This window comes from Aquarana catesbeiana, unplaced genomic scaffold (assembly GCF_042186555.1).
Source record: "Aquarana catesbeiana isolate 2022-GZ unplaced genomic scaffold, ASM4218655v1 unanchor228, whole genome shotgun sequence".
NCBI classification, from domain to species: Eukaryota; Metazoa; Chordata; class Amphibia; order Anura; family Ranidae; genus Aquarana; species Aquarana catesbeiana.
This window is the reverse complement of record NW_027362655.1, coordinates 2,328,416-2,352,838: the sequence shown is the minus strand read 5'-3', so window position 1 is coordinate 2,352,838 and position 24,423 is coordinate 2,328,416. Positions and strand designations below refer to the sequence as shown.

General features: G+C 43.7%; 1 protein-coding gene across 1 annotated transcript in view; it reads right to left on the bottom strand.

Annotated features, from left to right (window-relative positions):
* The window catches only part of LOC141121715 (uncharacterized), a 59,356-nt gene that overhangs the window by 31,906 nt on the left and 3,027 nt on the right, over positions 1-24,423 (bottom strand). Inside the window, exons 2-7 of the mRNA XM_073611430.1 lie at positions 12,338-12,459; positions 12,128-12,208; positions 11,914-12,011; positions 11,597-11,824; positions 11,319-11,516; positions 10,812-10,953 (exon numbers count right to left, since the gene is read on the bottom strand). Coding sequence (XP_073467531.1) covers positions 10,812-10,953; positions 11,319-11,516; positions 11,597-11,824; positions 11,914-12,011; positions 12,128-12,161 — 700 coding nt within the window. The 5' untranslated portion in view covers positions 12,162-12,208; positions 12,338-12,459. The remainder of the gene's footprint in view (positions 1-10,811; positions 10,954-11,318; positions 11,517-11,596; positions 11,825-11,913; positions 12,012-12,127; positions 12,209-12,337; positions 12,460-24,423) is intronic.

Sequence of the window (24,423 nt, the reverse complement as noted above, 5' to 3'; positions counted from 1 at the left end):
GTCTTTTCTCAACAGAGATGGGTGTGGGAAGTGAGGACGTGAGAACGTAACGTCCGTCACAGAGGGAGGGATCCCAGTGTACCAGCAAGACGCTGCCTCGAGGAATGCTCTGTGAAGCCGTCAGCGTTTACAACATAACAGGAGGAGAGCTTCAGCCCCCAGCTTGCCAATGAGGAAAAATGACAGCTCCTTGAATACCTCCACAGAAGCGACCAGAGCAGTAAGATAAAAGCGAGAATCGTGAGTGATCTGTGAAACAGCAATAAGCTTCAATCCCCCGTCCCCCCTCCCTTCCCCCTCCCTCTCCCCCCCTCCGTCTCCCTTGCCTGCCGGGCGGCTGGTAAGATTTATTGTTTGCAGTGATTTGCAGCTATAACACTGGAGGAAGCAAAAACGAAACTGCCAGAGACACGGAGCTGCAAAGAGTGGAGAGGGTAAGACGTGGATGGATGAGAGGGATGTGGATAAATGACATGTAAATCTATAGAAGCCAAGCGTACTATTAAATGAAGAAAGTTTTAAAATATGAGTGGAAACAACTGAGAAATACACTACAGAAAAAGCTGATAAGGTGACTGAAGGTCAAGGGACTGTGTCTGAAAGTAATTTGTTAAATAGTTGCAAACCTTGGCTTCCCGCCCCCCCCTCTGCCTCCTCTTTTTGTCTTCCCCCCCCCCCCGTCCCCCCCCTCTCCTGTTCCCCCTGCACCCAGAGTGGCTGATCAGAGGATTTACTATCCGTAAGGACTTAAAGCTGGACTGTGTGTAAAAAGGAATATATATGAACCCCAGCAGTTCCTTGTATTGTCAGCATAAAGGATTTGGGAGGCAGATCTGAAAGAACAACATCTATTTAAAGGTGAAAACGGTCAAAGTTTAAAGAAACCAGCAGAAGTATAACACGCAAAAAACACATTTAGCTGGGGACCACCTGATTATCACACCTGATTACTACAAAACACAAATAGGACTGATATACGGAGACCCCCGGATAGGGGTAACCTGGAGCAACGCTAGCAACCACCATCCTTACTGTCCACCCTCATAAACTGCCCGCGGCCCCTCCATACATTCAGATATATTTCTCCCCACTAAAAAAGGGGGAGCAAGGAAATAAGACTGGGTAAACGAATAAGAGTAATAAAGAAGGCAAAAATGAGTAAAAGTACAAATAAAGCGACAAGAGGAGGTGCCCTTAAATCCCCAAAAGATAAACTAGGGACTAGTACACTGAAGCAGTATATGACACAAGGAGCTAGCCCAAGAAATCTAGAAGCGGAGAAGCAGGGGAAAGCGAAGGTGGAAAATAAAAAAGGGATGGACAAAAAGGGAGGGGAGACCCCAGAACACTCCAGGGAAGAGTTTACATCAGAAGGGGAGTTGGAGAGTAGTAGGATAGAGGGGAGACCACCCGAGTCTCTCCCCCCCACAAAGGGAGAAATGAACGAGATGCTATTGAGGCTAGAAAAGACGATCAAAGCAGACATCAGTATGATGAGAGGAGATCTGGGAAGCCTCCTGGACAGGGTAGAAGAAACAGAAAAAACGGTAGAGAATCAAAAGAAAGAACTGGAAACCCTTAAACAGCAAATGAAAACAGCAAAACAAATACAGAAGGAAATCCTTTATAAAATAGAAGATCAGGAAAATAGAAACAGAAGACAGAATATAAGGCTACGATCAGTCCCAGAAAAAGAGGGAGAAGATCTAAGGAAAATGTGCTCAATAGTATTTGGCCCCCTTATAGATAAAAAGGACGAAGAACCCCTAAAGATAGAAAGAATACATAGAGTCGGACACCGGAGAAACTCAGAAGAAAGACCACGGGACATTATTATTAGATTTAGATTTTATGAAGATAAGTCGGAGATCTGGGGAAAGTTAAGGAGAAAATCACCCCTGGTATATGAGGGTACGGAGATACAGGTGTACGCCGATTTATCTCAAGAAACCTTAACAAGAAGAAGACACCTTAAACCCCTCTTAGAAAAGATGAGGCAACAAAACATCAGATATAGCTGGGGGTTCCCAGCCTGCCTGATAGGATATAAAGAGGGGAGATCAGCGAAATTGCGCTTTCCTGAAGATCTGGAAGGGTTCTGTGGAAAACTAGACTTGCAAATACCAGATATACCGGGCTGGATGGGGGGGGATTAGGGGGGAAGAGCACACAGATCACGTAAAACAGAAGATAGCAGGTCAACACCCCTTCAAATTTCTCAATCTAAGGAAGGGGTGAGAGGGTACACTGGGTCCCATACCTTGGGATAAATAGGTTTGTTGGTCGCCCTGATGTTTGGGGCGCCGAACAAACGAGGGGCCCACAGGGGGCCGGGGGGGGGGGAGGGGGGGAGATGGATGGGGGAGGGAGGTGGGAGGGGGGGGGATGGGGAGGAGGGGGGGCACATGATGCATATGCCGGGATAGAAGGAGGGGTGGCTCAGGGTGGGGGGAGGATGGATGGGGGGAGGGGGGGGAGGAAGGGGAATGGGCAGTAGGGGGAGTACAGTGTGCACTTGCCCCGATAGAAAAAGGGGTAGCTCAAGACAGGTTAAAGGCACAAAAGATAGCAAACTCAGAAAAATGACAACACTGAAATTTCTTTCCTATAACGTAAAAGGGTTAAACTCAAATTTAAAAAGGCATAAAATCTTGAGGGAACTACAAACCTATGGAGCAGGGGTGGTGTCCCTGCAGGAGACCCATTTAACGTATGAATCAAATATTAGATTAAGATCAAAAGAATTCCCGAATTGGTTCTATGGAGATGCAATATCGAATAGAGCAAGAGGAGTGGCAATAGGATTGGCTAAAGGGGTACAGTTTAAATTAGGAGGTATGATGCAGGACCCAGGAGGGAGATTTTTATTCCTCAGAGGAATACTCGGAGGAATGGAATGTACCCTTGCCAACATATATGCCCCCAACAAAAACCCAGTAAGGTTTCTCAAGGGCACATTAGAGAAATTAATGGATTTCAAGAAGGGAGAACTCATAGTAATGGGGGACCTTAACATGTGTTTAGAACCAGAGATCGACAGTACGTCCGGGGCACAGGGGACGAATAACGGACAGATGAGGAAGATAAAACAGGAACTACATAAAAATCAACTGGTAGACATCTGGAGGATTATGAATGGTAAAATACGAGACTATACGCTCTACTCCCCTGGGCACCGGACGTACTCTAGGATCGACTACATATTAGTAGACCATAGACTTTTAGATAGGATAGTAGGTTCAAAAATAGGAATAATGACAACATCAGACCATGCCCCTATTGAGATGGAGATGCAGATTAATAGGGCACAAGGGAGGCAATCATTATGGAGAATAAACGAAGATCTATTACAAAATGAAGAAATCTCCAAAAAAATAGAGAGAGAGCTAAAATACTATTTTGAAACAAATGAAACAGGAGATACATCGGGATCGGTGACTTGGGAAGCACATAAAGCCTACATAAGGGGAATAATAATAAAAGAGGGAGTAAGGAGAAAGAGGGAAAGGAAAAACAGGATGGGAAATGTTATAAAAGAAATTTCTAACTTAGAACAAGAACACAAAAAACACAGAGGACACCACCAAACAACATACCTCGCACTGATAAATAAACGGGATGAATTAAAAAAGCTGATGGAACAAGAAACAAAGGAAAAATTTAACCAAATAGCTAAAGAAAGATATCTGTATGGAAACAAGGCGGGAAAGCATTTAGCCAGAATGCTCAGGAAAAAAAAAGCCCTTAACTTTATAGGAAAGATACAGGATAAACATGGGAAGATGGTGTATGAAACCAAAGAGATTGGAGAAGTATTTAAAAACTACTATAGGGAACTATATACGGAGGAGATTAATGGAGACCAGATAATGGAGGAAAGCAAAAACAGGAAGATAGAGGATTTTTTTAAAAACGCCAAATTAACCAAAATCACAAAAAATGCGAGAGAGGCTTTGGAGAAACCAATCACAGAGGAAGAGATATATAGAGCAATAGCAGATAGTACACAGGGGAAAAGTCCGGGTCCGGATGGGTTCACCACATATTACTACAAGAAATTTAAAGACATACTAGTTCCGAAAATGTGTAAGTACATGAACGGGGTGGGAAGTGAATATGAATTAAGTAATGAGGCGCTTTTCGCTACAATCACCGTAATCCCCAAAGAGGCCAAAGACGCAACTTTATGCGCGAGTTACAGACCGATATCACTGATTAATGTAGATACAAAAATATACTCAAAAGTACTGGCCACAAGGATAAAAGAACTGATGAATGGGGTGATTCATCCGGACCAAGTAGGCTTTATAGCGGGAAGGGAAGGAAGAGACAATGGGGTGAGAACCCTACTGTTGCTCCAGAAGAGAAGGGAGGAGGGACTCCCAGGTCTGCTCTTGTCAAGTGATGCTGAAAAGGCGTTTGACAGGGTGGCCTGGGAGTTCCTGTTTAGAACCCTAGAAATAATTGGAATCGGCCCCAAGATGATAGGATGGATTAAAGCACTCTATAGGAAACCTAAGGCGGTCATTAAGATCAATGGAACCTGGTCGTCACCTTTCGAGATGAAGAGAGGGACAAGACAGGGATGTCCCCTGTCCCCCCTTCTCTTCGTGCTGGCCCTAGAACCCCTCCTGTCAACAATTAGAAATAACCCTGATATTGAAGGATTCAAGGTGGGAAAAGAGGAGCACAAACTGGCTGCTTATGCGGACGACGTGCTCTTCTATATAAGTAACCCCGGAAATACACTACCAAGATTGGTCAAAATATTAAAACAGTATGGAGAAATAACAAACTTTAAGGTCAATATGGGGAAATCAGAAATTTTGAAGATAAAAGTAAGTAAAATAGAGGAGGAAAAACTAAAGAGAGATTTCCAATTTTGTTGGAAAAAAGAGATTAAATATCTGGGAATAATGCTTTCGAACTCCCCGGAAAAGTTATATAGGAAAAACTATATCCATCTCTTGGAGGAAATAAGGAGGGAAGGGAAAAAACTTCAGATAAAACCTCTTTCATGGATGGGGCGTATTAACGCCATAAAGATGGTCCTCTTACCTAAGATCACGTATAAATTCCAAATGCTGCCCATTAGACTCCCACAGGAATATATTAGAAAGCTGAAATCAATAATCTCTAACATAATATGGAAGAACAAAAGATCAAGAATATCTCTCAAGACACTAAAACAAGATAGAGCCAAAGGAGGCCTCGCGGTCCCAGATATCCTAAAATATTACAAAGCAATAATTATGTCAAGAGCAATAGAATGGGCTAGGGATAACCAAGAAAAAAGATGGGTGAATATAGAGAATCACTACAGTAAAACACGCTTAGGATCTATAATTTGGAACCCTCCGAGTCACAGAACGGTAGATGAGGAAACACACGGTTTAACAAAAATAGTTTTAAAAACATGGGGGGTAGCATATAAACAGTTAGATAAGACTTTTAATTCTCCTCTGATAGAATTAAAGGAGAATGAATATTTTGCACCAGGGAAAAGAGATATAGGGGGGAACTGGATAAAAAAAGATAAAGTACAGCTTAGAGAAATACTTAAAAAAGGGAAAATAGTCACAATAGCTGAATTGAAAGAAAACACAGACACATGGGTGATAGATGAATGGAGGTACATGCAACTAGATCGCTTCGTGAAAAACTTACCTCAACCAATAAGATCTGGAGAAAACTTGACAGAATTAGAAAAATTATGTTGCGCGGAAAAGACAAAAAATACAATATCTAAGCTATATAAACTATTATTAAAAGTAGAAGAAGCAGAGGTACCCACATTCATCAGAAATTGGGAAAAGGAGTTGGGAACACAAAAAGACACGAACACGATCAATAAAATGCTCCGTCTAGCCCATAGCTCAGCGACAGGTACAAAAACGGCCGAGATGAATTATAAATGCATGGCAAGGTGGTACGCAACGCCAGATAGGATGAGTAAATTCCAACAGGGGAAATCGGCAGAGTGCTGGCGGGGATGTGGAGAGATGGGCACTATGGCTCACTTATGGTGGAATTGCCCGGTAATTAGGAAATATTGGAAAAAAATCTTGAGTTTGATAAAGGAGATTACAAAAATAGAGGTGAAGGAGGACCCATGGGTGGTTCTCTTCCACGGCATAGAAGGAAGTGTGAAACAATATAAAACATCTCTGGTTCCACATCTATTGAATGCAGCAAAAAGATTAATCCCCAAAAACTGGTGGGGAAAAGAAAGTCCAGAGGTGTGGGACTGGATAAATGCCGTGGAAGAGACCCACACCATGGAGCAGTTTTCTTTGTATAAAGAGGAAAAGAGAGAAGCAGACAATTGGAAATGTTGGAAGGAGTTTAAAAAAACATGGAGTTATGCGGAAAAAATCAAGATGTAACTACCCACTAAATAAGACCATGGGCAGTGCACAGGGGTGGGAGGGGTGGGAGGGGGGGGGGGGAAGGAGGGGGGAGGGAGGGGAGGGGTTATATATATATATATATATATATATATATATATATATATATATATATATATATATATATATATATATACATGTACGGTTTCTTTGCCTTTTCTTTTTCTCGGCTTTTAGATAGGTGAAACAGAGAGTTTCATAAATAAAGATAAAATTTTAGAGAAGGAAAATTAAGGGTTATGCCTTAATAGGTGAGGCTAAGTTTTATATAATTATTCTATGTAAACCCCTGTCTTGAACCCCCGCCACAGTGATGAAGAGATAAAAAGAGATACTTATGAGCGAGAAAGCTGAATTAGTCTCTCTAAGAATTTTCTGAAGTGGCAAGAAAAAAGAAAAAAGAAAAAAAAAAAAAAAAAAGAACTAGTCTTTTCTCCACTGGAGACAGATATTTCTATCCCATTCAGGCTAGGAGTGAGGTGGTGGACTCGTTCCAGCAGGTAGTAGAGGTGGAGCTCAGCAAACTTAAAGAGCTGACAGGGTCTCAAATGCATTGTGCTGAATATTACTTAAGCAAAGAGGAACATGAGGCACTGCAAACACTTAAGGCTAGAACTGATATAATAATCCATCAAGCGGGTAAAGGTGGAGCAGTAGTAGTTGTTAATACAGAAGACTATAAGTTAGAAGCACTTAGACAACTAAATGACATCAGCACTTATTGGCCACTGGATTCTGACCCTACTGACAGTGTTCAATGAGGTTTGTTGCAACTTTTAGATGATGGTGGAGAAATGGAAATATTAGAACAGAGGATCATTGATTTCTTATTTATAGATAAACCTGTGACCCCCAATATTCCACCACCTTCCAAAGGTGCACAAGCAGCAATCTCCTGTTCAGGGACGCCCAATAGTAGCGGGCACTGGATCCCCATTAGAAAGACTCAGAGAATGGGTTGATGAGCATTTACAACCCTTGGTCAAACGCCTACAAGGTTTTCTTAGAGATACAGGACACTTACTGGCACATACATGAGATAAAATGGTCGTCCAATATTTGTTGAATCACGCTGGATGTTAAAGCACTGTACTCCTGCATACCACACCACTTGGCACTCGAATCTGTGAAATATCATCTTACACGTTATAGATGTTATGTGAATTTCTGTGCATGGCCATAGAATTCCTGCTAAAATACAACTATTTCATGTTTGATTCTAAATACTATTTACAGTGCCGTGGTGCCTCGATGGGCTTAAAATGTTCCCATTCTCTGGCAAATTTGTACATGGGTTGGTGGGAGGAGACGTTTCTCTTCTCCCAAGATAACCCATATGGAGAATTAATTGATTGGTATTGTTGCTTTTTAGATGATTTGACCTTCGTATGGAAGGGGCCAGCCCATGCCATGGATTTATTTTTGGCTTATCTCAATGCCAATCATCGGAAATTTGGAGTTTACCCACATTTCAGATCCGGTCAGTATTGACTACTTGGATTTAACTTTGGTGGGATGTGTGGATAGTGGAATGGTCTCTACCAAAACCTACAGGAAACAATGTGCAGGCAACTTACTTCTGCTGGCATTGAGTTGCCACCCAGCCCACACGGTACGGGCATTGGCAACAGGTGAGTTTATTAGAGCAAGAAGAAATTGTTACTCACGTAAGATTTTTGCTAAGGAATGTAACATTGTTTCCAGTAGGTTGAGACAACGGGGATATAGCAGACATTTGATAGATAGAGGCAGAAGGTTGGCAGAAAATAGAGATCGTAGTGATCTGATTGGGAACTCCTCTGCTACTAGTAAAAAGACACAGTACAACCGTATCCTTTCCTCTTTGTACCTCCGGTGTCCCAGGGAACTGATAGCCAGGGGTCCAGGCTATTCAATAAATGGAAGTTGGATGTGCCCTCCCTGACGGATGATGACTGGGAGGAAGGTATTTAACAATATATTCCTCTGATGATGTCTGCCAGGGATAGGTACATACAGCTAAAATTCCTTCACCAGGCATACTATACACCTCAAAGGCTTGCTAAAATATATCCCTCTTACTCCGGTAGGTGCCCAAAATGTAGTACTGATATAGGTACTTTTTTACATGTGGTGTGGTCGTGCCCCCTTCTCCAACAGTTCTGGAGGGAGGTGGTGCAATAGATCAATTTGATTGGGGACCTGACAGTTACACTGGATCCCCGTGTCCTTCTCCTGGGGATTTGTGATACCCTTACCACAAACACCCATAAGAGGCTATTCATTTTCTACACCCTATTCTATGCGAGGAAAGCCATTCTATTCAAATGGAAACAGGCAGCCCCCCCAACGGTGGGACAGTGGAAAACACTCATTGACAAGACCCTTCCACTCTACAAGCTCACATATATGAGCCAGAAATGTCCCCAAAACATTGAGAAAATTTGGGGTGCATGGGCTTCTAGATAAATGACTACTGATGCGGAGGCTCCCCCGGAAGAGCCCGCTGGGCTCATATATAGCTAGCATGGTCAAGAAATATTAAGAATACCTACAAAAATTATCACTAAAATGTGCCTTTCTCTTTGAGGAGAGGGTATTGTTACCAATATACAATTGTGATGAAGAATGAACACTTGTAATCAAGGTGTGAACTGAAATGTCTTGCTTTTCGATATAATATTGGAGATTGTCTTTTCTAGATTGCCACTTTCCTTCTTTTTTTTGTGTAATCCTCTCTTTTTTTTTTTTTTTATTATTATTTATATATATATATATTTGTAAATGTACTTTCTTTTTACGTTTGTACTGAAACTTTTCTCCGATGGAGATAAATAAAAACGAAACTGTTAAAAAAAAAGAAGACATGGTCCCGTGGGAGGGGAGGTGTTCACTTTGTGACTACCTGCCCACAACAATATAACCAGATTGTCTCTATCATTAAACACTGCCTCCCTGTCTTATATGCAGACAAAACTCTGCATGATATTTTAAGACAGGGATGCAATTTCTCTGGTAAGAAAGCTCCTACTTCAGGTACAATGCTTTCCCCCTCTTTATTCAGCTCCACTCCCCCTTCCATTTCATGGTTGGGGACAGTGGGCTCTTATCCCTGTGGTTATAAACACATGTAAACAGTGTAAATTTATTTCTTTTTCAACAGGTAGAACATATCCAGTTAGAAGTTTAATAAATTGTAACTCAAAGATAATTGTTTATCTAATTGATTGCAGTACTTGTAGAGTACAGTATATGGGTTGCACTATTCGCAATCTACGTATTAGAATATCAGAACACTACAATGACACTCTTAATAGCAATGAAATTTCTCTGGTTCTACCAACCTCACATGGTTTTAATTGTTAATTGATTTTAAATTGGATTGTACCGCCCCCCTTTTTTGGAGGACTGGATATTTTTTCTATATAAACTTGATTTTATTGTAAACCTGTATGCTATGAGGAAGGCTCCGGCCCGAAACATGTTAGCATTTTAGATGTTGCACTGCTGTTAGTGCGCAATAAAGATTAAAGAAGAAGCAATCGTGTTGCCGGCATTTCTTGCTACTTTGATGTTTATGGGACACAACAAGCCCGAGCACCGATCTTCAGCTCATTAATTCTTCAATCATGTGGTAGAGCTTGGTTGAGTTTTTGTCTACATTAACAGAGTAAGTAACCCTGGGAGAATGTCAGGGCTGGGCTTAGCTTCTCTGAGCTGGCCGCTCAGCTGTCGGCTAATTGCCAGCTCCTATCTCTCCACAGTGACTCACCTGTTGATGATATCCTGCTCGTCAGTCCTGCCTACTAAAGCCGTCTAGCCCAGAGGATCTCTGCCTTCGCCTTGGTCAACATCACAGAGACTATCTCCTGCGTTCCTGTTTAAAGACTTGCTTGGCTGATATCCCTTCTGGCTCCAGATCCTGCTTGCTGTTCCACTACATTGATCCCTGACCTTCTGACTATCCGTTCTGTTTACCGAACTTTGGCTATGTTTTGACTACCTTTGTTCTATTTACTTTTATTATTAAACAAGTATGATTTAACTGTACTTCTGTCTCGATCTGATTTCATGGTTTCTGACAGAGAATTCTTCTGTCAGAGATCTTTCTAGACTTGGGCATGGGCCAGAAGACCCCAAGCACATACCCCAGGTGCCTAGGTCTAGTAATCCCTATGGTGAAAATGAACATTTTGCTGTCAGCTGAACCCCAGAATCTCCATAAATCCAGTCTAGATACATAAATTGAGTCTGCAGCACAGAGAAGGAAGATTATCCGAGAGGAATACAGGAATACAGGATGGGGAACACAGCTCAGGAAAATGATCAGGGGATTACAGGCTGATATCACCCAGTCCTCACCCTACTCTGGACCAATCAGTGAGCAGTATGGGTGGAGGAATGTATTTAGTGTTAATGACCCACCTGTGCTGATCTCTGTAGGAGTGTCCTCCTCTATAAATGTCCCCGTTATTCCATCCTCCTCCATAGACTGCTGATCATCCCTCACATAAGTCTCTTCTTCTTCTGCTTTAAACTCAAATTCTATATCGATTGGATCTCCACTCTATATCAAGAAAATTAGAGAAAATTTCATCTGTAAAATACAAGCTTTAATATTGTGACATCACATAAAAAATCTATGCATTGGTGTTGATTTACTAAAGGCAAATCCACTACGCACTACAAGTGCACTTGGAAGTGCAGTCGCTGTAGATCTGTGGGGAAGATCTGAAATGAGGGGAAGCTCTGCTGATTTCTATCATCCAATCATGTGCAAGCAAAAATGCAGTTTTTTTATTTTCCTTCTATGTTCCCCTCAGATCTACAGTAACTGCACTTCCAAGTGCACAGTGGATTTGCCTTTAGTAAATAACCCCACCCCACCCCCGTCTCCTCAAGTTCATGTTCTAGATGATCCATCCCACCAACCTTGTAACAGTGAGGGATGGTGTGATCTTCCTGTGTGGAATCCCGGGAATACAGAGGACGGGGACATCTCTCTGGTGGGTTCCTGGTATTAGGTGGCTCCATCATATCCTTGTGTCCTTCTGAAAACTCCTCCATCACTCCATCCTCCTCATCATACTCTTCTTTAACATCAATATTATCATCCCTGAGTTTTCCACACTGAAAGATATAATAAAACATTCATTGTAACAAACATGCTGTCTATAAATCAGAACTATCAATAGCTGTCAATCATCAACCTGATGATGGTGAGGGATGGTGTGATCTTCCTGTGTGGAATCCCGGGAATACAGAGGATGGGGACATCTCTCTGGTGGGTTTCTGTAGCTGGATGACTCCACCATGGTGTCCTGGTAAAGATCTTTGTGCCCTTTTAGAAACCCTGACTCCTCCATCATCCCATCCTCATCATCCTCCTCTTTTATTTCTTCTTTAATCTCAGTTTTAGAATCTCTCAGGTTTCCACTCTGAATATGTAATAAAAATGACATAAATTGTAACAATGCAGATAATGTACAGATCCTAATGATACTATCAGTGATTGTTCCTCATCTACCTGATGATGGTGAGGGATGGTGTGATCTTCCTGTGTAGAATCCCGGGAATACAGAGGACGGGGACATCTCTCTGGTGGGTTCCCATTACTGGATCCATCTGTAGGAAACACACACACTGACTGAATACAATGTTTCTATGTGTTTATCAGATGATGGGGGATCTAGGTGGACCCTCCGTACTGCTCTCTCCTTTACAATAAAGTCTCCTCTTACCCGGTGATGTGAGGGGCGGCTGATTGTCCATCATGACGTCCTTGTAGTGATCCTTGTGTCCTTCTAAATACTCCCACTCCTCTATGGAGAAATAGACAGTGACATCCTGACACCTTATAGGAACCTGACACACACAATGATACAGTCACCATCCAGACACATCCCTTGTCTGTTACTGGATAATGTCCCAGAATTCCCAGCACCGCTCACCTCTCCTCCATGATCTCTCTGGTGACTTCTAGAATCTTCTTTGTATTTCTCTAATCTATCAGGGAGGGAGGTGGAGGCAATGTGATGGTCATATGATCTCCAGACTTCACAGGAGGAAAACTCTAGATCCGAAAACCAAAAGTAAAATCAAATGGTATTTCCAGAATCCTCCTCACCATTCAGGTTTACATTTTATTAAAGCCCTATTTTAGTACTGAGGTATAATTTACGCTTATCTATGCTTGTTGCGGGCATTCTGACATGATTACATACAACGCAGTCCCAGTTTGCTAGTGAGGATGCTAAGAGTCCACCCACTTCCTAATAGGGCGTACACACGGTCGGACTTTGTTCGGACATTCCAACAACAAAATCCTAGGATTTTTTCCGACGGATGTTGGCTCAAACTTGTTTTGTCTACACACGGTCGCACAAAGTTGTCGGAAAATCCGATCGTTGTAAACGCAGTGACGTAAAACACGTACGTCGGGACTATAAACAGGGCAGTGGCCAATAGAGTTCATCTCTTTATTTATTCTGAGCATGCATGGCACTTTGTCCGTCAGATTTGTGTACACACGATCAGAATTTCCGACAACGGATTTTGTTGTCGGAAAATTTTATCTCCTGCTCTCCAACTTTGTGTGTCGGAAAATCCGATGGAAAATGTCCGATGGAGCCCACACACGGTCGGAATTTCCGACAACACGCTCCGATCGGACATTTTCCATCGGAAAATCCGACCGTGTGTATGGGGCATAAGAGTATCAGAGAAAAAAAAAAAGAGCTGGAAGGAGGGACATTGGGAAGAGGAGCTGTGAAGTCAGTGTGATGTCATAGGACATATAGACTCTGGATGGAGGGACATTTGGATGGGGAGATTTGAGGGGTCCTCTATATGAGGCTCCTGTGAAAACCAAATCATGGTTCCTGGGTGTGTCCTACCTCTAAACTGAAGAGTGAACTTTGACCTTTACCATACAGAAATCTGTCAGGAATCTGTGAAAGTAAGCTCTCATGTGATCAGGTGACGTGCGGAGGAATGGAGTGTAAATAATTTTCTCCAGAGCTCCTAATGGTGGGAAGGGATTTTGCTGGGACATACTAAAAGGAATGACAGAAAGGAATGCCCATAGACTTTAACAGGGAGATGGAATTCCCATAGAGAATAATAGAACAAAATGGAATGACCATAGAAAATAATGGAAACAACATATTTCAATTAGTGACAGAATCTTTAGACATTTCAAATGAATCTTTAGCAAACCTACTTTTAAATATCAGTGGTGATGTTTAATATTGAGATTAGGTGGGATTATTATTATTTTCTATGGAATGACAGATAAATGATAGGAAGCAAGATGTGACCTGGTGACAAAACCATTAGACATATGAGATCAATCAATAGAAGACATTCTCTCCATGTTCAGTGATGATGTTTAATATTGAGATGAAGTGGGATTAGCATTGTTTTCTATGGAACGACAAAAGGGGAAGGCCAATAGAGTATAATGGCGAGCTAAATATAAACTCATTTGAAGGCAAATCTGAGGCGCATAGAGATTTATCCTTTCCCACAGGTGTTCCTTAAGTAGAGTAGCAGATAGTAAGATTGAGATTATTTGGGATTACAGCTGTTTTCTATGGAATGACAGATAAATGATAGAAAGGAATGTCCATAGAGTATAATGGGAAGCAAGATGTGACCTGGAGACAGAGTGTGTGATGTGTCATAAGGATGAACACTGCAGTTTTGGTTACTGAAGCCCCCTGATTGCCTCGTGAAGACTAAGAAGAAGAATAAATTCAATACCGTCCTTTGTAACTAGATGTCCTTCCTCATTCTTTATGGGGCCAATATGGTCTGTCCTCCCTTTTTTACTGTTTACATACTTCCTTTCTTGGGATTTTTTTTGCTCTCCTCTGTGTCTTTTGTGAGGGGAATGGATGGAGCCGGGATGGGATCAGAGGCAAAGGATAGAGTCGGGATGGGATCGGTGGAATGGATGGAGCCGGAATAGGATTGGGGGAATGGATGGAGCCTGAGTAGAATTGGGGGAATGGATGGAGCCAGGGTGGGATCGGGGGAATAGATGGAGCTGAGATGGGGGTCGGAGTGGTGGATGGAGCCGGGATGGGATCGGGGGAATGGATGGAGCTGGGATTAGATCGAGAGGGAATGGATGGAGCTGGGATGAGATCGAGGGGAAAGGATGGAGCTGGGATGAGATTGAGGGGAATGGATGGAGCTGGGATGAGATGGGGGGGACTGGATCGAGCTGGGATGGGATGGGGGACTGGATGGAGCCAGGCTGGGATTGAAGGCAATGGATGGAGTCAGGATGGGATCAGGGGAATGGATGGAGTCGGGATGGGATCAGGGGAATGGATGGAGCCGGAATAGGATCGGGGGAATGGATGGAGCCAGGGTAGGATCGGGGGAATGGATGGAGCTAGGATGGGGTTGGGGTGGTGGATGGAATCGGGGGGAATAGATGAAGTCGTGATGGGATCGGAGTGGTGGATGGAGCTGGGATGGGGGAATGGATGGAGCCGGGATAGAGTCAGGGTGGTGCATGGAGCTGTGATGAGATCAGGGTGGTGGATGGAGCCAGGATGGGGTCGGGTGCTGCATGGAGCTGGGATGGGATCGGGGGAATGGATGGAGCTGGAATGGGATCAGGGAAAATGGATGGAGCTGGAATGGGGTTGGGGTGGCGGATGGAGCTGGAATTGGATCAATGTGGTGGAAGGAGCAGGAATGGGATCAGGGGATGAATGGAGCTGGGATGGGATTGGGGTGGTGGATGGAGCCAGGATAGGATCGGGGAGAATGGATGGAGATGGGGTGGGATCGGGGGAATGGATGGAGCTGGAATAGGATCGGGGGAATGGATGGAGCCAGGGTGGGATTGGGGGAATGGACGGAGCTGGGATGGAGTCGGGGTGGGGGATGGAGCCGGGATGGGATCAGGCAGAATAGATGGAGCCGTGATGGAATCAGAGTGGTGGATGGAGCCAGGATGGGATGGGGGAATGGGTGGAGCTGGAATAGAATCGGGGGGAATGGATTGGAGCCGGGATAGGATTGGGGGGAGGGATAGAGCTGGGATGGGATCTTTGATTTGGGGGGTTAAAGGATGTGTGATAGGGGGTGCTTTGGGAGGGGAGTGGAATTGTGCTGGGGGGTGGGAGTTCCTCCCCCTTCTAGCACAAGTCTTCTCCTACCCAAAACAAAGCACCCCCTAGCACATATCCTTTAACCCCCACCCCCCTAAAATAACTCTTGGTAGCACAACTGTTACCTGTCCAGGCCCCCCAGAACCCCCCCTTCCCAATCACCATGTAAGACTCCTGTTGTTATTACAGACCTCATAGGGCAGGTGTCCCTCCCCCACCTCCTCCCCCGCTCTTCCTCTCGGCCTGTGTATGTGAACATCAGAGCCGAAGAGGAGGCGGCTATAGTCCGGTTCCTGCAGGCTGCAGTCAAAGAGAGATGCAATTGTGGGTGTATGGGGGACGATAGGGCACCCTGTCTGTCAGTGTCTCTGTTTCACTTCCTCCTCCCCACCTTCCCCGCACAACGCATAGAGCTGAAGGGATTACAGAGATCCTGGAAGGGAAAGAGGGAGCCGTGGCCTGCTGTCACCCTTTGGTGGGTTTCAACTGGGTTCCGGCTGCACCCCCCATAGCGATACCACTGCATGTCCCTTTAACCTGCTATATGAAGTGCCCGGCGGTCATTACTAATAAAAAAAAAAATTAATAATAAAATGCCATAAAACTATCCCCTATTTTGTAGACACTATAACTTTTGCGCAAATCAATCAATATACGCTTATTGCAATTTTGTTTTACCAAAAACATGTAGAAAAATACATATCGGTCTAAACTGAGGGAAAAAATATTTTTTTTATATATTTTTGGGGGATATTTATTATAGCAAAAAGTAAAAAATAATTGCGTTTTTTTCAAAATTGTCACTCTTTTTTTTTTTTTTATAGCGCAAAAAATAAAAACCGCAGAGGTGATCAAATACCACCAAAAGAAAGCTCTATTTGTGCGAAAAAAAGGACGTCAGTTTTGTTTGGGTGTAACATCGCACGACCGCGCAATCATCAGTTAAAATGGTGCAGTGCCGAATCGCAAAAAGTGCTCTGGTCAGGAAGGGAGTAAAATCTTCCAGGGCTGAATCGGTTAATTGGTGCACTGAAAAAATCATTAACTGATTGTGCGAACCAGCGCACGTGGGCGTGCAACATGATAATAAATATAAAATCCAACTGGCGCTATGGTAAATACAATTTTCTCATTGATAACAGGCACGCCCAATGCAATTAGTTAATTTCATCTAATTGGATGTGTCTTGCTAGGAAATTAGTAGGTGTTCTCAGTTAATTAATCCCTTTTGATGCTAATCTCATTCTTATTATTTCTAATATATCTTTGCAATATCTTTCCAAATCTTTCAATACATTACAAAGAATAGAGAAGTGTTTATAAACACAATAAATTCATGTTTTCATATCTTTAAAGGTGACAATACACTGTGCAATTAGTTAGATCTTACATAAATTCGATTTAGTGCCAGAGCCTGTTTGAGGAGGAGGTTAAAACAGGGGTCATAGTACCTGTGTAGTGTGAGTACCTGAGTGTTGTCTGAGTAGTGTGTGTGTGGATCGTTAGTACTTGTGTATTGTGTACTGTGTACTTGTGTATTGCGGGTGCACGTAGGTCTGCGGTGCCCGTAGGTCTGCACGTAGGTCTGTGGGTGCACGTAGGTCTGCGAGTGCACGTAGGTCTGCGGGTGCACGTAGATCTGTGGGTGCATGTAGGTCTGTGGGTGCATGTAGGTCTGTGGGTGCATGTAGGTCTGTGGGTGCATGTAGGTCTGTGGGTGCACATAGGCCTGCGCGTAGATCTGCGAGTGCACGTAGGTCTGCGGGTGCATGTAGGTCTGCGGGTGCACGTAGGTCTCCACATAGGTCTGCAAGTGCATGTAGGTCTGCGGGTGCACGTAGGTCTCCACGTAGGTCTGCAGGTGCACGTAGGCCTCCACATAGGTCTGCGGGTGCACGTAAGTCTGCTAGTGCACGTAGGTCTGAGAGTGCACGTAGGCCTGGAAGTGCGCGTAGGTCTGCGAGTGCACGTAGGTCTGTGCGTGTAGGTCTGCGAGTGCATGTAGGTCTGCGGGTGCATGTAGGTCTCCACGTAGGTCTGCGGGTGCACGTAGGTTTGCGGGTGCACATAAGTCTGCGGGTGCATGTAGGTCTGCGAGTGCACGTAGGCCTGCACATAGGTCTGCGAGTGCACGTAGGTCTGTGCGTGTAGGTCTCCGGGTGCACATAGGTCTCCACATAGGTTTGCGAGTGCACGTAGGTCTGCGGGTGCACATAGGTCTGCGGGTGCACGTAGGTCTCCACGTAGGTCTGCAAGTGCATGTAGGTCTGCGGGTGCACGTAGGTCTCCACGTAGGTCTGCAAGTGCATGTAGGTCTGCGGGTGCACGTAGGCCTCCACATAGGTCTGCGGGTGCACGTAAGTCTGCGAGTGCACGTAGGTCTGAGAGTGCACGTAGGCCTGGAAGTGCGTGTAGGTCTGCGAGTGCACGTAGGTCTGTGCGTGTAGGTCTGCGAGTGCATGTAGGTCTGCGGGTGCATGTAGGTCTCCACGTAGGTCTGCGGGTGCACGTAGGTTTGCGGGTGCACATAAGTCTGCGGGTGCATGTAGGTCTGCGAGTGCATGTAGGCCTGCACATAGGTCTGCGAGTGCACGTAGGTCTGTGCGTGTAGGTCTCCGGGTGCACATAGGTCTCCACATAGGTCTGCGAGTGCACGTAGGTCTGCGGGTGCTCATAGGTCTGCGAGTGCACGTAGGTCTGCGAGTGCATGTGTATTGTCTTGTTGAGTACCTGTGTATTATCTTGTTGAGTACCTGTGTCAGGAAGCTAGTTGTTAGGTAATTTGGACAGGGTATAATCCTCAATCCTCATTAAATTAATGGGTACAATGCCAGACGGGTGTGGAGAGGCAACTCGTACATCTTGCGGCATGTATTAGTTCCTGGATCATCCGATCGAGGGTGAATACTGCTGTGCAAAATGTAAGAACATTGTTACCCTAGAAGCTCAGGTTCTGAATCCGGGGAAGCAACTGTCAGCACTGAGAAGCCCCTCCATACTAAAGGAGAGCCAGAGGCAGGTGGAGACAAAGAGGTGCAGGCATTAGGAAAGAGTAGATGGGTGACAGTCAGGAAGGGTAGAGGGGGAAGTGACAGGGAGGCCGATCCAGGGCTGGAGAATCCCAATAAGTATGCTCCATTAAGTGACATTGGTGAAACCAGTTGGGGACTAGCACTGCTGGAACTGAGGGACTCCCCTAGCTGCCGGGGGAAGAACTCCTCCAGTGAGAGTGGGGGGGTAAGTGAAGGGAAAGGAAAGACAGGGGAAATATCCTTGGTTATGTATCTTGCACAATGAGCGTTCTTTCTATACTCCCCACATGTGCACAAATCCCAAGGTTGCATACGCCCATTGGTTTGTACCTGGTATATCATTTGGTTGATAAGAGGGTCTCCTAGGATTTTCACTTGGCTCAGAGGGAGAGGAAAATTTGGATGCTGTATTAGCGGAGGACAAACATTATACCCTATGAAGATTGCCTTTACTACTTGATCACATGTGTATAACCCATACACTGATGGTAAGGGTCAGTTTGTTTGTGTGCTGGTGATGGTATTTCTATTCCCTTCTGAAGTTCCCTCCATGGTGGATCTCGTCCATTAGAAGCTCTTTGTTTTCCCTTTGATGTTGATGGCTCTGATTGGCTCCACTTTATTTATATTCAGGAACTTTTCTTTATTATGAACTTTGTACATTTTAGCACTGCACCCCCCTCAATATCTTTTCAATTGTACCCTGCAATTTTGTGCTAGCTGCTTTTCCTTGTTCGTTTATATATTTAGCGTAACAGATTTGTGTTTTTATTGATATTAAATAAGGGCATTAGCCAATGCATCCCATTGGGTAATAAATTTAAAGAGCTAATAAAAGTCCTGGGTGGCTTAACTCCAACATAAAAATGCATATAAAAGCAAAGGAGAACGCCTTCAAAAAATACAAGGTTGAGGGATCATCACCAACATTCCAACTTTACAAAGAATGCAACAAGAAATGTAAGGGTGCAATCAGGGTGGCTAAGATAGAACATGAAAGGCACATAGCGGACGATAGTAAGAAATTCTTTAGGTACATAAATAGTAAAAAAGGAGGTCAGATCATATTGGTCCCATAAAAGAATGATGAAGGGAATCTGGTTACTAAGGATGGAGAGATGGTGAAGGTATTGAATTTATTCTTCTCCTCAGTCTTTACGAGGGAATCGGGGGGCTTCAGTAACCAAAACTGCAATGTTTATCCTCATGACACATCACAGAAAGCACCTCCATGGTTAACAGAGGACAGAATTAAAATTAGACTTGGGAAACTTAACATTAATAGATCACCGGGACCAGATGGCTTGCACCCGAGAGTACTTAGGGAACTCAGTCAAGTAATTGCCAGACCATTGTTCCTAATTTTTACTGACTGGAATGGTAACAGCTGATTGGAGAAAAGCCAATGTAGCACCAATACTTAAAAAGAGCCCAAAATACATCCCTGGGAATTACAAACCAGTTAGCCTAACATCAATAGTATGTAAACTCTTGGAGGGGATGATAAGGGACTATATACAAGATTTTAGTAATGAGAACAGTATCATTAGCAGTAATCAGCATTACTTCTATGAGGTGAGTTGCCATCTAGATAAAGGAAGGCCCGTAGACGTGGTGTATCTGGATTTTGCAAAAGCATTTGACACAGTTCCCCATACACGTTTTACTGTACAAAATAAGGTCCGTTGGCATGGACCAGTTTTCAATCCATACATGGATTGAAAACTGGCTACAAGGGCGAGTTCAGAGGGTGGTGATAAATGGGGAGTACTCGGAATGGTCAGGGGTGGGTAGTGGGGTTCCCCAGGGTTCTGTGCTGGGACCAATCCTATTTAATTTGTTCATAAACGACTTGGGAGACGGGATAAACAGTTCAATCTCTGTATTTGCGGATGATACTAAGCTAAGCAGGGCAATAACTTCTCCGCAGGATGTGGAAACCTTGCAAAAAGATCTGAACAAATTAATGGGGTGGGCAACTACATGGCAAATGAGGTTCAATGTAGAAAAATGTAAAATGATGGGTAGCAAAAATATGAATGCAATCTATACACTGGGGGGAGAACCTCTGGGGGAATCTAGGATGGAAAAGGACCTGGGGGTCCTAGTAGATGATAGGCTCAGCAATGGCATGCAATGCCAAGCTGCTGCTAACAAAGCAAACAGAATATTGGCATGCATTAAAAAGGGGATTAATTCCAGAGATAAAACAATAATTCTCCCACTCTACAAGACTCTGGTCCGGCCGCACCTAGAGTATGCTGTCTAGTTCTGAGCACCAGTCCTCAGGAAGGATGTACTGGAAATGGAGCGAGTACAAAGAAGGGCAACTAAGCTAATAAAGGGTCTGGAGGATATTAGTTATGAGGAAAGGTTGCGAGCACTGAACTTATTCTCTCTGGAGAAGAGACGCTTGAGAGAGGATATGATTTCAATTTACAAATACCATACTGGTGACCCCACAATAGGGATAAACCTTTTTTGTGGAAGGGACTTTAACTATACTCGTGGCCACTCATTAAAATTAGAAGAAAAGAGTTTAAACCTTAAACTACGTAGAGGGTTCCTTACTGTAAGAGTGGCAAGGATGTGGAATTCCCTTCTACAGGCCGTGGTCTCAGCAAGGGGCATTGATAGCTTCAAGAAACTATTAGATAAGCACCTGAATGACCACAACATACAGGGATATACAATGTAATGCTGACATATAATCACACACATAGGTTGGACTTGATGGACTTGTGTCTTTTTTTGACCTCACCTACTATTACATAGTTACATAGTAGGTGAGGTTGAAAAAAGACACACGTCCATCAAGTCCAACCTATGTGTGTGATTATGTGTCAGTATTACCTTACATATCCCTGTATGTTGCGGTCATTCAGGTGATTATCTAATAGTTTCTTGAAGCTATCAATGCTCCCCGCTGAGACCACCGCCTGTGGAAGGGAATTCCACATCCTTACCGCTCTTACAGTAAAGAACCCTCTACGTAGTTTAAGGTTAAACCTCTTTTCTTCTAATTGTAATGAGTGGCCCCGAGTCTTATTAAACTCTCTTCTGCAAAAAAGTTTTATCCCTATTGTGGGGTCACCAGTACAGTATTTGTAAATTGAAATCATATCCCCTCTCAAGCGTCTCTTCTCCAGAGAGAATAAGTTCAACGCTTGCAACCTTTCCTCATAACTAAGATCCTCCAGACCCTTTATTAGCTTTGTTGCCCTTCTTTGTACTCGCTCCATTTCCAGTACATCCTTCCTGAGGACTGGTGCCCAGAACTGGACAGCATACTCTAGGTGCGGCCGGACCAGAGTCTTGTAGAGCGGGAGAATTATCGTTTTATCTCTGGAGTTGATCCCCCTTTTAATACATGCCAATATTCTGTTTGCCTTATTAGCAGCAGCTTGGCATTGCATGCCATTGCTGAGCCTATCATCTACTAGGACCCCCAGGTCCTTTTCCATCCTAGATTCCCCCAGAGGTTCTCCCCCCAGTGTATAGATTGCATTCATATTTTTGCCACCCAAATGCATTATTTTACATTTTTCTACATTGAACCTCATTTGCCATGTAGTCGCCCACCCCATTCATTTGTTCAGGTCTTTTTGCAAGGTTTCCACATCCTGCGGAGAAGTTATTGCCCTGCTTAGCTTAGTATTGTCTGCAAATACAGAGATTGAACTGTTTATCCCATCCTCCAGATCGTTTATAAACAAATTTAATAGGATTGGTCCCAGCACAGAACCCTGGGGAACCCCACTACCCACCCCTGACCATTCTGAGTACTCCCCATTTATCACCACCCTCTGAACACGCCCTTGTAGCCAGTTTTCAATCCAGGTACTCACCCTATGGTCCATGCCAACGGACCCTATTTTGTACAGTAAACGTTTATGGGGAACTGTGTCAAATGCTTTTGCAAAATCCAGATACACCACGTCTACGGGCCTTCCTTTATCTAGATGGCAACTCACCTCCTCATAGAAGGTTAATAAATTGGTTTGGCAAGAACGATTCTTCATGAATCCATGCTGATTACTGCTAATGATATCGTTCTTATTACTAAAATCTTGTATATAGTCGCTTATCATCCCCTCCAAGATTTTACATACTATTGATGTTAGGCTAACTGGTCTGTAATTCCCAGGGATGTTTTTTGGGCCCTTTTTAAATATTGGTGCTACATTGGCTTTTCTCCAATCAGCTGGTACCATTCCAGTCAATAGACTGTCTGTAAAAATTAGGAACAACGGTCTGGCAATCACCTGACTGAGTTCCCTAAGTACCCTCGGATGCAAGCCATCTGGTCCCGGTGATTTATTAATGTTAAGTTTCTCAAGTCTAATTTTAATTCCGTCCTCTGTTAACCATGGAGGTGCTTCCTGTGTTGTGTCATGAGGATAAACACTGCAGTTTTGGTTACTGAAGCCCCCCGATTCACTTGTGAAGACTGAGGAGAAGAATAAATTCAATACCTTTGCCATCTCCCCATCCTTTGTAACCAGATGTCCTTCCTCATTCTTTATGGGGCCAATATGGTCTGTCCTCCCTTTTTTACTGTTTACATACTTAAAGAATTTCTTGGGATTTCTTTTGCTCTCCTCCGCTATGTGTCTTTCATGTTCTATCTTAGCCGTCCTAATTGCACCCTTACATTTCTTATTGCATTCTTTATAAAGTCTGAATGCTGAGGATGATCCCTCAACCTTGTATTTTTTGAAGGCCTTCTCCTTTGCTTTTATATGCATTTTTACATTGGAGTTAAGCCATCCAGGATTTTTGTTCGCTCTTTTAAATTTATTACCCAATGGGATACATTGGCTAATGCCCTTATTTAATATGCTCTTAAAGCAAACCCATCTCTCCTCCGTATTCTTTGTTCCTAATATTTTATCCCAATTTATGCCTTTTAGCAAGGTTTGTAATTTAGGGAAGTTGGCTCTTTTGAAATTCAGTGTCTTTGTATTCCCTTTATGTTTCCTATTTATGTGATTTATACTGAAACTAATTGACCTGTGATCGCTGTTACCTAAATTGCCCCGTACTTCCACATCTGTGATCAGGTCTGTACTGTTGGTAATCAGTAGATCCAGTAATGTTTTATTTCTAGTTGGTGCGTCTACCATCTGACCCATAAAATTGTCCTGCAAGACATTAAGGAACTGGCGAGCCTTAAATGAATGCGCGGTTCCCTCCGCCCAGTCTATGTCTGGATAATTAAAATCCCCCATTATGATAACACTTCCCATCCTTGCTGCTAATCCAATTTGTGATAGGAGATCCGTCTCCACTTCCTCCTTCAGGTTAGGGGGCCTATAGCATACTCCCAGTATTATTTTCCCCTTAGCTTCATCCCTTTGGAGCTCTACCCATAAGGATTCCACCTCCTCTCTAGCTCCCTCAGTGATGTCATCTCTCACATTCGCTTGTACATTATTCTTGATATATAGGCATACCCCTCCCCCTTTTTTACCCTCTCTATCCTTGCGGTATAGGGTATACCCTTGAATGTTTGCCAGCCAATCATGAGAGCTGTTGAACCAGGTCTCTGAAATTCCCACAAAATCCAAATCCTCTTTGTACAACAGTATCTCTAGTTCACCCATTTTGTCTGCCATGCTCCTGGCATTGGTGAACATGCCACATAGTTTAGACCGGTCGCATATTGTCCTCGTATTGGGTGTTTCAAAATTGCAACTAGGACTTGCTACTATACTCACCTTGTGTTTTTGTGCTTTGGTTAACCTACCACTAATGCCCCCAACACTATCCTCTGGAATATCATCCGCGCTGACTATCACTGTCTCTGAACCCTCCCCCCATCGCCTAGTTTAAAAACCCCTCTAACTTTTTGGCCATCTTCATTCCCAGCAG